The 13,350-nt window shown below is 41.6% G+C and overlaps 1 protein-coding gene across 1 annotated transcript in view; it reads left to right on the forward strand.

The window, feature by feature from the left end:
* The window catches only part of LOC126204177 (uncharacterized), a 388,056-nt gene extending 379,319 nt beyond the window's left edge, over positions 1-8,737 (forward strand). The window contains exon 11 of the mRNA XM_049938582.1: positions 8,321-8,737. Coding sequence (XP_049794539.1) covers positions 8,321-8,737 — 417 coding nt within the window. The remainder of the gene's footprint in view (positions 1-8,320) is intronic.
* Positions 8,738-13,350: the final 4,613 nt, after the last annotated feature.

The following is a 13,350-nucleotide window of genomic DNA, read 5'->3' on the forward strand; positions in this document are numbered from 1 at the left end:
CGTCCCCCTCTCTCTCCAAAAGCTAAACACTGGTTACAGTATGAAGATGGAGTACTGCTTGTTTTTTGGCTGCGTTAGAAAACTCATGGCATATCCTGAATATAAACAACTGTTGAAGCGAGGTCTTCTTCTGATTCGACAGTGATATGACGACGTACATGGGGTGGACAAAAATATAAAAATAAAACTAAACTCCTCCGGAACAGCCCATGAAGGCCCAACGATACCGACCGGACACCGTGTCATTCTCAACCCATAGGCGGATGCGGATATATAGGTTCATGTGGTCAGCACACCGCTCTCCCGGCCCTAAGTCAGTTTCCGAGACCGGAGCCGCTACTTCTCAATCAAGTAGCTCCTCAGTTTGCCTCACAAGGGCTGAGAGCACCCCGATTGCCAACAGCGCTCGGCAGACCGGATGGTCACCCATCCAACTGGGCTTAACTTCGGTTTATGCATAATGCGCTATAGTAAAACCGTTGGCATTCAAAACAGCATCCAGTCTTCTCAGATGGATAAATACAGGTCCAATATGATTTCCAAAGGACTCTTATACTACTCCTCCTACAAAATATTGACAATTTCTAGTAGCGATGATGGATGTGGATAGCGATCACACATCCTTCTCTCCAAACTAGACCACAAAGGCTCAATAATATTGAGATCTAGAGGCTACGGTGGCTGGCAGAGATGCGAAAATTCATCCTCGTGCTCAAAAAACCAGTCCTGGACGATGCTAGCTCTGTGAACTGGGGTTCTGTCTTCTTGGAACATAGCGTCACCATTGCGGAACAACCAGCGTACCACGGAATGGACCTAATCAGCCTAAATGGTGACATAATTCTTGGCAGTAATATGACTGGCAGAGTAACCATGGGGCCCATGGAATATCATAATATGACTGTTGAAATTACCACCAAATCACCACCATGGTCCAGTCTTGGGACGTAACTCCGCCAAAAGTTGGAAAAAATTTGGAAACAGCGTGCAACAAGACTCATGCGACGGAACGATATTCCTGCATTGTCCACGTTTTATGGTTTCGGCACCACGTTTTACAGTTGCGGATCTTTACACCACTGATGAGTGGTTTTGGGATTCCAGCTCGAAACTAGTTGCATGATTCTGAGAGAAGAAATCGCCCGTTTTACCTCCTAAACGAACATCATGAGCAGTTCGCCTGAAAGATTTAGACTTCAACAATACTACGCAGCAAATAACGTATAAAAACAATATAGATATACTATATAGTATATCTATGAAAATTGAAAAAAATTTATCTCAGTAGAGACTCGATCCCACATTATTATAAAAACATCACTAAAAGAATAGGGCACTACCGACTCCGCTACCTCAACAAGACGATCAGTCGTTCTATAAATGCTTTATTTATCAGATATCAGTCCCATTTGGAACGTCTATGCTTATCAGTATAAAATTTGCGTAATGTTATTTCATCGTAATCATTACTCTACCTAATATTAAAGACAATAGATGGATTTACACATAATAGTACCTAGATTGGAAATTTTTGGTCCAACTATAAAGAGTATTTCTTCCATCTCCATATCTGCAATGCTCGTAAAATTTCGATATTGTTGCGGATTTTCCATCACAAGCTCTACAATGAGATTCGTGCACGCTCCAGAATTATCCTGTCACCTAATCCGCGCTCTTCTCCGGCATGAACTCGATCGCTTATGTTTATTCTTTGCTACTAAAGGTAGTAAGAGTGCAGCTGCTGCTCTTCCGTCTCAACCTCTTCCCCCAAGCATAGAACTACGAAAGAAAAATCTCACGGGGAGTGATTTCTCAGCTCTCAAAGACTGTCGTCCTGTTTTGTGTAGCCGCTTCCGACGCCTGCTCTCGTAAAACTCCCAGTTACAGAAAGTACTAGCAAGGAACTATCAGACAGCACCTACCAATAAAAAGTCGACCCTAGTTTCTCTCTGATAGCACCAAATCGTCTGGGAGTAAAAAACTCTCACGTGTATTCCAGCTTTAACACGTTGGCTCGCGTGTTCCGCCTCCTATACCAAGCGTAAACTAAATATACCTGAATTATATTTACCTGCGCAACATCCGTCCCCAATTCCCGCAAGGACGACCCCTCTTCCTGCTGCTTAACTTAATTACAACAGTAGTTTATCATTTGTTTGTGGTCAAAGGAGACCCGCCACGGTTTGCTGAAACCGCATTCACTGTGGAAGACCCTGAACACTGCTACTGCTACACCGCTGGTGTGTTCATCTGCACTCAAATGCATCCGTCAAATAGAGAAAATACCATTCTCTGCGCTGTTATAGAGAGAAAAATAGTGAAAAACACAAGGTCGACAAGATCTCCATTTCAAGAAATAGGACATTTTGAAACTTCGTGATGTGTAACACAGCACAACATTCAATCATAGAATTATGAATTCAGCTAGCTATCTGGCATGTCTGCACAACAATTTATCAAACAGGGGAAAGGGGTGGGGGTGGGGTTGCAGAAGGATCATCTTGCTTCAGTCCCAGGCTGTGAACCTCCGGTTGTTCCAGGCTATTTGAGATTTCTCACATTAAGGTTGTTGACTCTTTCCCCTGGTTGTACCTCACCCCTAAAACATAAAACTTTCAAAACACGTTTTATTAAACTTTAAGTACAGCAATTAATTTTAATAAATAAAAAGCATGAAATAATGCGATAAATCCATTAACGTGATTAGCTGCAAAGTTTTAAAAGCAAACTGTTTCATAAAGGGCTAAGTGGAATAAGCGTTTTACGCTCAGTGCCACATTTTAATGACTATTTCTTTTAATATTCAACAGCATTGTCTCAAGTTTCCTGATACAAAAAATGAAAATTTTAAAATATTGTCCCATCTTGCATAAAGTTCTACGTACGCCGTTGGATCTCCATGTGGTCCAGTCCAAGTAGCGTCCAGATGGTATGCATAAGGGACACTCAAATGAAAAAGAGACAGATAGAAAAAATTAAGTAAACTGTTTATTATCTCAAAATTAATCTGTAATATTACAGTTATCGTACTGGGAGACAAGACGGTTAATGCCGTAAGGAAATAATGCTTGTGACTGCCTACGGAAACACATTTCTACTCAGGGGTGCGCCTCTTCATTCAGAGGAGATCGACGGTCCCGAATGTCTTTGTTCAAGGCTCCGAAAGCATGGAAATTGCATGGGGAGAGGTCGGGACTGTGTGCAGGATATGGAAGGACTTCCCTGCAAAACGTTTGCAGCATACTCGAAAAGCCTTATCATCATATGGGCGGGCCCACAGTGGGTTAAATATATTAACAGTTATGGTGATTACCTTTGAAAAAGTAAACAGTTCGATCACCTTTTTTTTTCATGCGTCTCGTTTTAGTTTGACTGCCCCTTATATGTACATATGTATATTGCACAGCTCCTTCGAAACCCCGGGATTGTCTCCCATGATACGCAAAAGTTTCAAATTTGACCCAAAGGTGCCTACAACTTTCGTCTGTAATGGTGCAAAAGCGTGGCACCCTGCGACGTCCTCTTCTGGCTCGGCGATGCTTCAGACAGAAAGGTGTCGTCACCCGCGAAGAAAGGCCACAACTCTTAATTTCACCTGAGGTGTAAGGTGGCTTAGTGATGTCACATTGGTACCAAATTTCACCAAAATTCTGCCCAATGCCGCTGTGGACATGTCACACATTATCTTACCTACATTTCACCATTTCACTCACGTCTCTGCGATGGGGGTCAGAACCACGACACTCAGGTTGAAATTAGGCGACCTTCCTATGAGTGTCTGACGAAAACATTTCTGACACATCAGTACAGAGTCAACCACTGATGGATTTCTAGGTGGCTGCAGGCAGGCAACCCCTGCAAAGCGATATCCATGGCACATTTTGCTTCTTGTAGTAGACATTATGTATTACATTCAGGTGAGATGCTTACCATTTTAAAAATATCACGAATGTAATGCTACTGTTTACTATAACGATACCACACTTCAGCTGAGTGGCACTAAACTGCTGCTCTAGGGCCTACTTGAAGGCATATGGAAGGGGACTGATGACCATAGATGTTAAGTCCCATAGTGCTCAGAGCCATTTGAAGGCATATGGAATCTGAGGAGTGTCGGAGGGGTTACCTGCCTGCAGGCGCCTGGGACTTCTTCGCAGCTTGTCCATGTGCAGGTATGTTTTTACCATGCTCAGCACTGGTGCGAGGGTACACGAAGAGTGTTGCGCCGTTTTATTAGGCATGTGACGATGTGCCCCCCCCCCCCCCCCCAAAGTGATCTCGTCACCTCGGCGATACAGGACGTCACACAAGCACATTTGTTGCTTCAGATCACATTCAGATTTCGTCAAATGGATTTTAGAAGTCCCTACGGTTTCCAGCCTCTGCATCAGAGCAAAAGATGTAGTCGCTCTACACTCCAAAGCCGGCCGCGGTGGTCTAGCGGTTCTAGGCGCTCAGTCCGGAACCGCGCGACTGCTACGGTCGCAGGTTCGAATCCTGCCTCGGGCATGGATGTATGTGATGTCCTTAGGTTAGTTAGGTTTAACTAGTTCTAAGTTCTAGGGGACTAATGACCTCAGAAGTTGAGTCCCATAGTGCTCAGAGCCATTTGAACCATTTTTTTTTACACTCCAAAGGTGTGTGATTACATTCAGTGGAGTTGCAGGCCCACAGTGTCAACAGAGAAAATTTGAATCGTCCAGAGGTAGGGGGGGGGGGGCAACGTCAAAGATTACCAAGAACATCTTCTGTTGATCACTGCAATGCAAGCTGTCGTTTTCGAACACGAAATGCGTATTTTATAATAAAAGAGTCTTGGTTGCTAAAATGTTATTGTAATGACGCGTTTCGTCTTTGTAGGGCATCATCACATTATCACGGATCGACAGACATTCATACAAGTATTATCCTATGGAATTAGCATACTCCAGATCGAGCTCATCAGGAGATGTGCGTGCTATACTACTGCACCTCTGCACCTGGCATCATGACTTTATCGGAAGCGCATGCCTCATTTACCTTGATCTAGACGTATTCTCATTCCACAGCATAATAGTTTGTCGAATGTCTCTCAGTTCATAATAATTTGGTGACAATCTACAATGGCGATATCCATAATTGAACCAGCATTTTCTCAACCAATATTATTCTATCACTCGGCCAGGTGGAGTGGGAGACGTAATGTACGAAATGTGTGGTAGTCAATCAGGAGTGGTTTCATGACGCCTTATATGTCTCTACCTGAGGCCTTCTCGTGACTATTCTGAGCGCCGTTGTGACATAAATGTTTTCCTCGGCCACCCATAAGAAAACCGCATGATTTCAAAGACTGACGTCACGGTTCAAACCTCTGCCGCAGTGGCGTCAGCAGAAGGCGTGAAATGTAGGTAAAAGGGAATGTGATGACCTTACTATCGTTTGACACTTTCACGGTGGCGTTGGGCAGAAATATGGTGAAATCTGGTGCCAATGTAACATCATTAAACCATTTTAAACGAGACATGAACTTCTGAAGCGTGGCCTATTTTTGATATGTCTCGACACATTGCTGTTCGAAGTGTCGGCGAACCCGAGGGTGACGTCTACATCTACTACATGTACATCTACATACATACTCCGCAATCCACCATACGGTGCGTGGCTTCTTCTCTCCCTGTTCCACTCCCAAACAGAACGAGGGAAAAATGACTGCCTATATACCTCTGTACGAGCCCTAATCTCTCTTATCTTATCTTTATGGTCTTTCCGCGAAATATAAGTTGGCGGCAGTAAAATTGTACTGCAGTCAGCCTCAAATGCTGGTTCTCTAAATTTCCTCAGTAGCGATTCACGAAAAGAACGCCTACTTTCCTCCAGAGACTCCCACCCGAGTTCCTGAAGCATTTCCGTAACACTCGCGTGATGATCAAACCTACCAGTAACATATCTAGCAGCCCGCCTCTGAATTGCATCTATGTCCTCCCTCAATTCGACCTGATAGGGATCCCAAACGCTCGAGCAGTACTATAGAATAGGTTGTATTAGTGTTTTATAAGCGGTCTCCTTTACAGATGAACCACATCTTCTCAAAATTCTACCAATGAACTGAAGACAACTATCCGCCTTCCCCACAACTGTCATTACATGCTTGTCCCACTTCATATCGCTCTGCAATGTTACGCCCAAATATTTAATCGACGTGACTGTGTCAAGCGCTACACTACTAATGGAGTATTCAAACACTACGGGATTCTTTTTCCTATTCATCTGCATTATTTACATTTATCTATATTCAGAGTTAGCTGCCATTCTTCACACCAATCACAAATCCTGTCCAAGTCATCTTGTATCCTCCTACAGTCACTCAACGACGACACCTTCCCGTACACCACAGCATCATCAGCGAACAGCCGCACATTGCTATCCACCCTATCCAAAAGATCATTTATGTAGATAGAAAACAACAGCGGACCTACCACACTTCCCTGGGGCACTCCAGATGATACCCTCACCTCCGATGAACACTCACCATCGAGGACAACGTACTGGGTTCTGTTACTTAAGAAGTCTTCGAGCCTCTCACATACTTGGGAACCAACCCATATGCTCGTACCTTAGTTAGGAGTGTGCAGTGGGGCACCGAGTCAAACGCTTTCCGGAAGTCAAGGAATATGGCATTCGTCTGATACCCTTCATCCATGGTTCTCAAGATATCATGTGAAAAAAGGGCGACTTGCGTTTCGCAGGAGCGATGCTTTCTAAAGCCGTGATGATGCATGGACAGCAACTTCTCTGTCTCAAGGAAATTCATAATATTCGAACTGAGAATATGTTCGACAATCCTGCAACAAACCGATGTTAAGGATATTGGTCTGTAATTTTGAGGATCCGTCCTTCTACCCTTCTTATACAGGGTGTTAGAAAAAGGTACGGCCAAACTTTCAGGAAACATTCCTCAGACACAAAGAAAGAAAATATGTTATGTGGACATGTGTCCGGAAACGCTTACTTTCCATGTTAGAGCTCATTTTATTACTTCTCTTCAAATCACATTAATCATGGAATGGAAACACACAGCAACAGGACGTACCAGCGTGACGAAAATGTCCTCCGTTAGCGAGAATACATGCATCCACCCTCCGTCGCATGGAATCCCTGATGCGCTGATGCAGCCCTGGAGAATGGCGTATTGTATCACAGCCGTCCACAATACGAGCACGAAGAGTCTCTACATTTGGTACCGGGGTTGCGTAGACAAGAGCTTTGAAATGCCCCCATAAATGAAAGTCAAGAGGGTTGAGGTCAGGAGAGCGTGGAGGCCATGGAGTTGGTCCGCCTCTACCAATCCATCGGTCACCGAATCTGTTGTTGAGAAGCGTACGAACACTTCGACTGAAATGTGCAGGAGCTCCATCGTGCATGAACCACATGTTGTGTCGTACTTGTGAAGGCACATGTTCTAGCAGCACAGGTAGCATATCCCGTATGAAATCATGATAACGTGCTCCATTGAGCGTAGGTGGAAGAAAATGGGGCCCAATCAAGACATCACCAACAATGGCTGCCCAAAAGTTCACAGAAAATCTGTGTTGATGACGTGATTGCACAATTGCGTGCGGATTCTCGTCAGCCCACACATGTTGATTGTGAAAATTTAAAATTTGATCACATTGTACAGTACATACTGACGAAACTAAAATGAGCTCTAACATGGAAATTAAGCGTTTCCGGACACATGTCCACATAACATCTTTTCTTTATTTGTGTGTGAGGAATGTTTCCTGAAAGTTTGGCCGTACCTTTTTATAACACCCTGTATACAGGCGTCACCTGCGCTTTTTTCCAGTCGCTGGGGACTTAACGTTGGGCAAGAGATTCGCGATAAATGCAAGCTAAGTAAGGAGCCAATGCAGTAGAGTACTCTCTGTAAAACCGGATTGGAATCCCATCAGGACCGGGCGATTTATTTATTTTGAACCCATTCAGCTGCTTCACAACCCCAGGGATGTCTATCTCTATGTCCTCGATACTGGAATCTGTTCAAAAATGGTTCAAAGGGCTCTGAGCACTTTGGGACTTAACATCTATGGTCATCAGTCCCATAGAACTTAGAACTACTTAAACCTAACTAACCTAAAGACAGCACACAACACCCAGCCAGCACGAGGTGGAATCTGTATTCCACGCTTTTGCACCGTTACATAGGAAGCTTGTAGACACCTTTAAACCAAATTTCAGATTTTCGTGTGGCTTTGGAGACAATTACTGGGTTTCGATAAAGTTACCCTTAATTTATGCTGCGCATTGTAGATGTAGGTGTGGCTGACGCACTTCTCTGCAGTTGCAGGCGCAGGACTATTGGCCAGTGGAGCGGGGCCGCTTCGTGGTGCGCATCGTGGACACTAGCGACGCCAACGCGTCTCCGCACGGCGCGGGCGATGTGCACGTGGCGCCTCCCCCCGCGCTGCCTCCGCCGCCGTCACTGCACGTGTCACCCCCTCTGGCGCAGCCGCCGGCGCAGCCCTCCAACGGCGTTAAGGCCATCGTCTTCTTCGGCCTCTCGCTGTCCATCTTCTCGGTCTTCGGCGCCGCCGTCTTCGTGCGCCGCTGCGTCACGTGTCCGCCGGCGCGCCGCGACGCAGACTCGAAAGGCGTGGGCGGGCTGGCCGGCGTCGGATTGGGCGGCGGCTCCTCCAATCAGGCGCCAGTCGTGCGCTACAGCGCCATCCCTGACGACCTCGGCTACCCTGCAGCCTAGCGGCCGCTGCCCGAACTCCGTGCGCCCCCCACGATGCTGCGCGTGTGACGGGGCTGGCGTTTGGCGCTGCCTGTCTGTCAGGATGCTAACTACTTGCTTGAGCCGTGACTGTTCCACGAACAAATTTCTCTGCGGCAGAGTAAGAACGGTGACCTCGGACTTTTGTCTTCTAAAAACTTCACGTATTGGTTTCTGTTGCTACTCAAAATATACTTATTGGTGTACTAAATATTTCTTCCTGTGATAACAGAAAAAGCGCTCTTTGTTTTCTCAGTCCTGTTCCGAAGTTGGAACGAAACATGTAATTGCATGAATTTCTATACTGTGTGTTCACTTTTTCTTGAGCGCTAATATCAATCTATGGGTCTCGGAAAAACTAAGTTTCGCTCTGCAGAACGACTCCCATGGGACGACTCCCTTTACACATTTGTGCCATGCATCCCTATTTCGTAATCCTTACTGGGCACACCCACGAAAGAAACGAACATAACCTTTCCTTTCCGAGAAGGACTGAATGCTTGTGCCCATTGTGAACCACCAACCTCTCCGTCATAGGGTTCACAGTAAACAACAGACCACAGCATTCAAATGACTGCAACAATGTTATTTCAGAGAATAATGTTTTATAGCTTAACTTACAAGGACTGAGATGAAACATTAGCAGCCCAACGTCTTCCCAACTAAGCCGATAAAAAAAAAAAAAAAGAAATACCTTAGTGAAATATCTACCGATTCCGAATAACGGCCTGAGCGCACAAGTAAAAATGAACTGAATGTAGATATGTCCAAGTGAAACTACTAATGCCATATCTATCGACACATTTAAATGCTGTGATTTGCGATACTCAGCAACACTGTTTACATCTATTGTATTTTTCGTTGTAGTCTTCCCATCTTAAACACGAAAAGGACAAAGGACAATGCTTGTTTACCATGTCCAATAAAGATATGTTTGTTGTTGTTTATATTACTAAACTGTTTAGATACTAACTCAAAAAGATTAACTGTTTCAGTGTTTGCACCTATTTCTTGCAGTTAAATATTCAAACAAACTGAATCAAATATGAAGTTGTAATTCATGGACATAGATTTCATATCATAATCTTGTCACCTAATGTAAAACTAATATATATGTGTGGTAGGAAGTGGTATGGTTTATTATCCATACATATCATAACCTACGAATTACGATCACGGATCACTTATAAACCAAAATTTTGGTAATTTTATGTCTAATTACTTGTGTTTACGCAAGCGGTAACACAATTCAATCTTCAGAACCCCTATTCCACCAGAAGAAATTTAATACTTGTCGAGTTTTGGTAGATGTTAACTGTCATCGTTTTGTGTGTGTCTGTGTGTGTGTGTGGTACAATAACTGCATCCTTAATTAAATGATTCTGAAATCGATCTTGAATTGTTTATTTACTTCATAGCAATTTTAAACTCCAGTTGTGGCCTCTTAAGGCATAAATCATTTAACAGAGATATGTTTAAAGATGTTCAGTGCTAATACACACTGGAAATAAGAAAATACTGAAAGATTCTACTGCAAATTTACATAAGCAAACAACTGTTTGCTTTCTGGAATAGAGTAATGCAAATAGAGCATTTCAGTGGATAATATTTGACAACATTATGAGTTCATCGATTTTGCAGTTTCTGTGTTGTTCACAAATACGATAAAATGTCGCTTCATGCATGTCCAAAGAAACAGGCACTGCAGCCACTGCAGCTGTTATGAAATACTGGAAATGTATTTGCAGTTGCGAATATTGACAACTTTCAGCTGTATAATGGAATGACAAAAGCGAAAATTTGAGCCATACGGAGACACGAATCCGGGTTTCCCACTTATTGCTAAGTGGGGAATAATGATGCGTGTCTCAGTCTGGCACAAAGTTTCGTCATTGTCATTCTCTTCTACAGCAGACAGTTGTCAATATTCACAACTGCAAATATATTTCATGTATCATGAGTGTTTACTTGAGATGTGGAAATGAATTATTAAGATTGCATACTCTAACTACATACTGCAAAACAAATTACATACTGATATAGAAAAATGCATAAATGTATCTCTGTTAATTCTTCTCCATGGTGTTTCTCTTCTATCCACTTCATTCTTCTTCCAAACATTTCTATACTTAAAATCCCCATCATTATCTGAACAAATATAGTATATTTTACTTTTCCTACTGCAAGGCAGGTGATACTTTCCACTGTAATAAATGTTAAATAAGCTTAAATGCAAATGAAGGAAGATTGCAAGCTATGATAAATATTATTTAATTTTTATGATCCATGCCCAGAAAATCTACTATAAATAATTGGTCCAAACAATTATTTGTTATTTCCTAAATGTTCCCTACAATCTTTCAGACATCAACATTCAGATCCATGTGATATATATGTACGCTGGTAGCAACTGAAAATGTCATAAGAGGAGTACATCATTTGTATGTGCAGGGCAACATTTCACCTTCAGCACTTGATTCCATTAATTGCAAAATGCTGACATAGAAAAATTTGAAGACAGCACTATGTAACTGGATCGTTATCACTCAATGCACAGAATGTCAGTAGTGACATCCCACAAATATAACATAACTCAAATTTAGTTTAAAAATGGACAAAATGGTGATGTACAAGCAGACAAATGTAGTTTCAAAGCATCAGGAAGTACACAGTATATTTTTAATTTGTCTATTATGTTTAAAGTTTGGTTCTAAAAGGCACAGTTTCATGTTGTTGTGAGAAGCAGGAGACCACTCCAAAATTTCAGTAGCTTCCAAACAAGAAAGTTGTACTCAGGCAGGAGTAAATACAAGCTGCAATATCTTCTACTGCTTCAGTACCATCAGTATAGAAAACATGATGATGGCAGTAATACTACAAATGTACATGAAGCTACCTAATTAAAATGCTGTAAATGCCTCTTAAATGACTTCCTGCTAAATAATGATACAGTTTGCCATTACACATTAGAACTATAATTTTTATGAATGTAAGCATGGCAACAGACTTTGGCCCAATTATCAGAAGTTTCACCTAGCAGTTGTTCCATTTCCCAAACATGAACTTGCAACTGCAGTGTTGAGAGCCAAAAGCAAAGACACTAATACTATTCAGAAATTTCTGTGTATGCATGTATTGTGAGAACACAAAGAAATGTATATTGTAAAAATTTTCTTATATCCTGCTGGGGTATGAGGCTATTTTTTAAAGAAAAGAGACACTGCTATAAAAGTATATATTTACTATTATGTGTACAGTTACTATGTTTTGTTTTACAGGAAGTTACAGTGTTAAATATTCATTTTCTGCACACAAATTTAGTGACATTTAGATGTGACTAGTTAATATTCTGGAAATATAGCGGACAGTACAGACTCAGTTCATACACTACAAATACTACAATTATTTGTTAGAATATTTTACAATGTGCAGACTGTTTTGCTAATGATGTAACACTGGTATGGCAATAGATCCTCTATTTCTTCCCTCTTCATTAATGTAAGAGTATGATTACATTTATGTATTTCATGTTGGACACACAAAACACTTGTTTTGCCATGTGACAGATTCAGTCCCATTTGACTGCTTGGAAATATATAGTTGAGTGTAAGAGATTTGCATCTAAAGCTGCATTTAGAACTTGAAATTTTGCACTAAGGCCAATATTTTAACAATGTTTGTAATAAAAATCTGAAACCAAGATAAAAGTATTATTTAACAGCATTTAGATGAAAGCGAATCAACAGAGACCATAAATCTGGAGACAAAGGATTTTATTCAAATTACTGGAAGAAAGTGAATAAAGAGTTTCAGCTGGCTTTTGTGTGATGTTTTAGTGTAATTGTTGATAACAATCTAAATCTGTGAATATATGGGAAAGACCTCATTAACAGTAAAAATACTGCTAGAATAAAGAACTGACATTTATTTAATCTTATTAAATACAGTAAGTAGTTCTAACTAAAACATCTTGCCTTAAACAGTGGCATACTTTTGAATTCACTGTAGCTGGCGAAAGCATGCCTTAGATTAATGAGTTTCTTCTCTCTCTCCTTCCAGAGAAGCTCAGGAAGTAATTCATTGCATATATTACAAAATGAAATATTTTATGTGAAATATTTCTGAAGCCTTTGCAGAATGCAACTTTCAGGGTAATAACTAGTCTCACTGAAGTGTAAGAATTGTTATTTGGCATCTTTCCTTGCCACATATGCGGTTTCTTAAAATTTTGACAATGGATATGTTTAAAACTTATATTTACATTTGATCCATTGGGCCAATGTTCAATGGAGTTCAATATTTACCTGTTAAATACGTTAATAATCTTATTAAAGATGTACACTTCTGCTGAAAAGCTGTTGCTTTACCAAAGAAATCAGTCCATAAGTAGACGTGTGTTAGTCATAGTTTCCTGTCTTTCATGTAAGAACTGCTCTTATAAATATTTTGCTTTGATAACTGTGTCATTTATCTCAATTTATAGTCTAGATTTATATTGTCCCAGAGCACAAGGATTGTCAAAGGTGTTGTTCAAATCCGTTTTATTTTTCAGTCCCTCGGAACTAATGCTTATATATGGATGTATCTTATTACAT

This window comes from Schistocerca nitens, chromosome 9 (genome assembly GCF_023898315.1).
Source record: "Schistocerca nitens isolate TAMUIC-IGC-003100 chromosome 9, iqSchNite1.1, whole genome shotgun sequence".
Lineage (NCBI taxonomy): Eukaryota > Metazoa > Arthropoda > Insecta > Orthoptera > Acrididae > Schistocerca > Schistocerca nitens.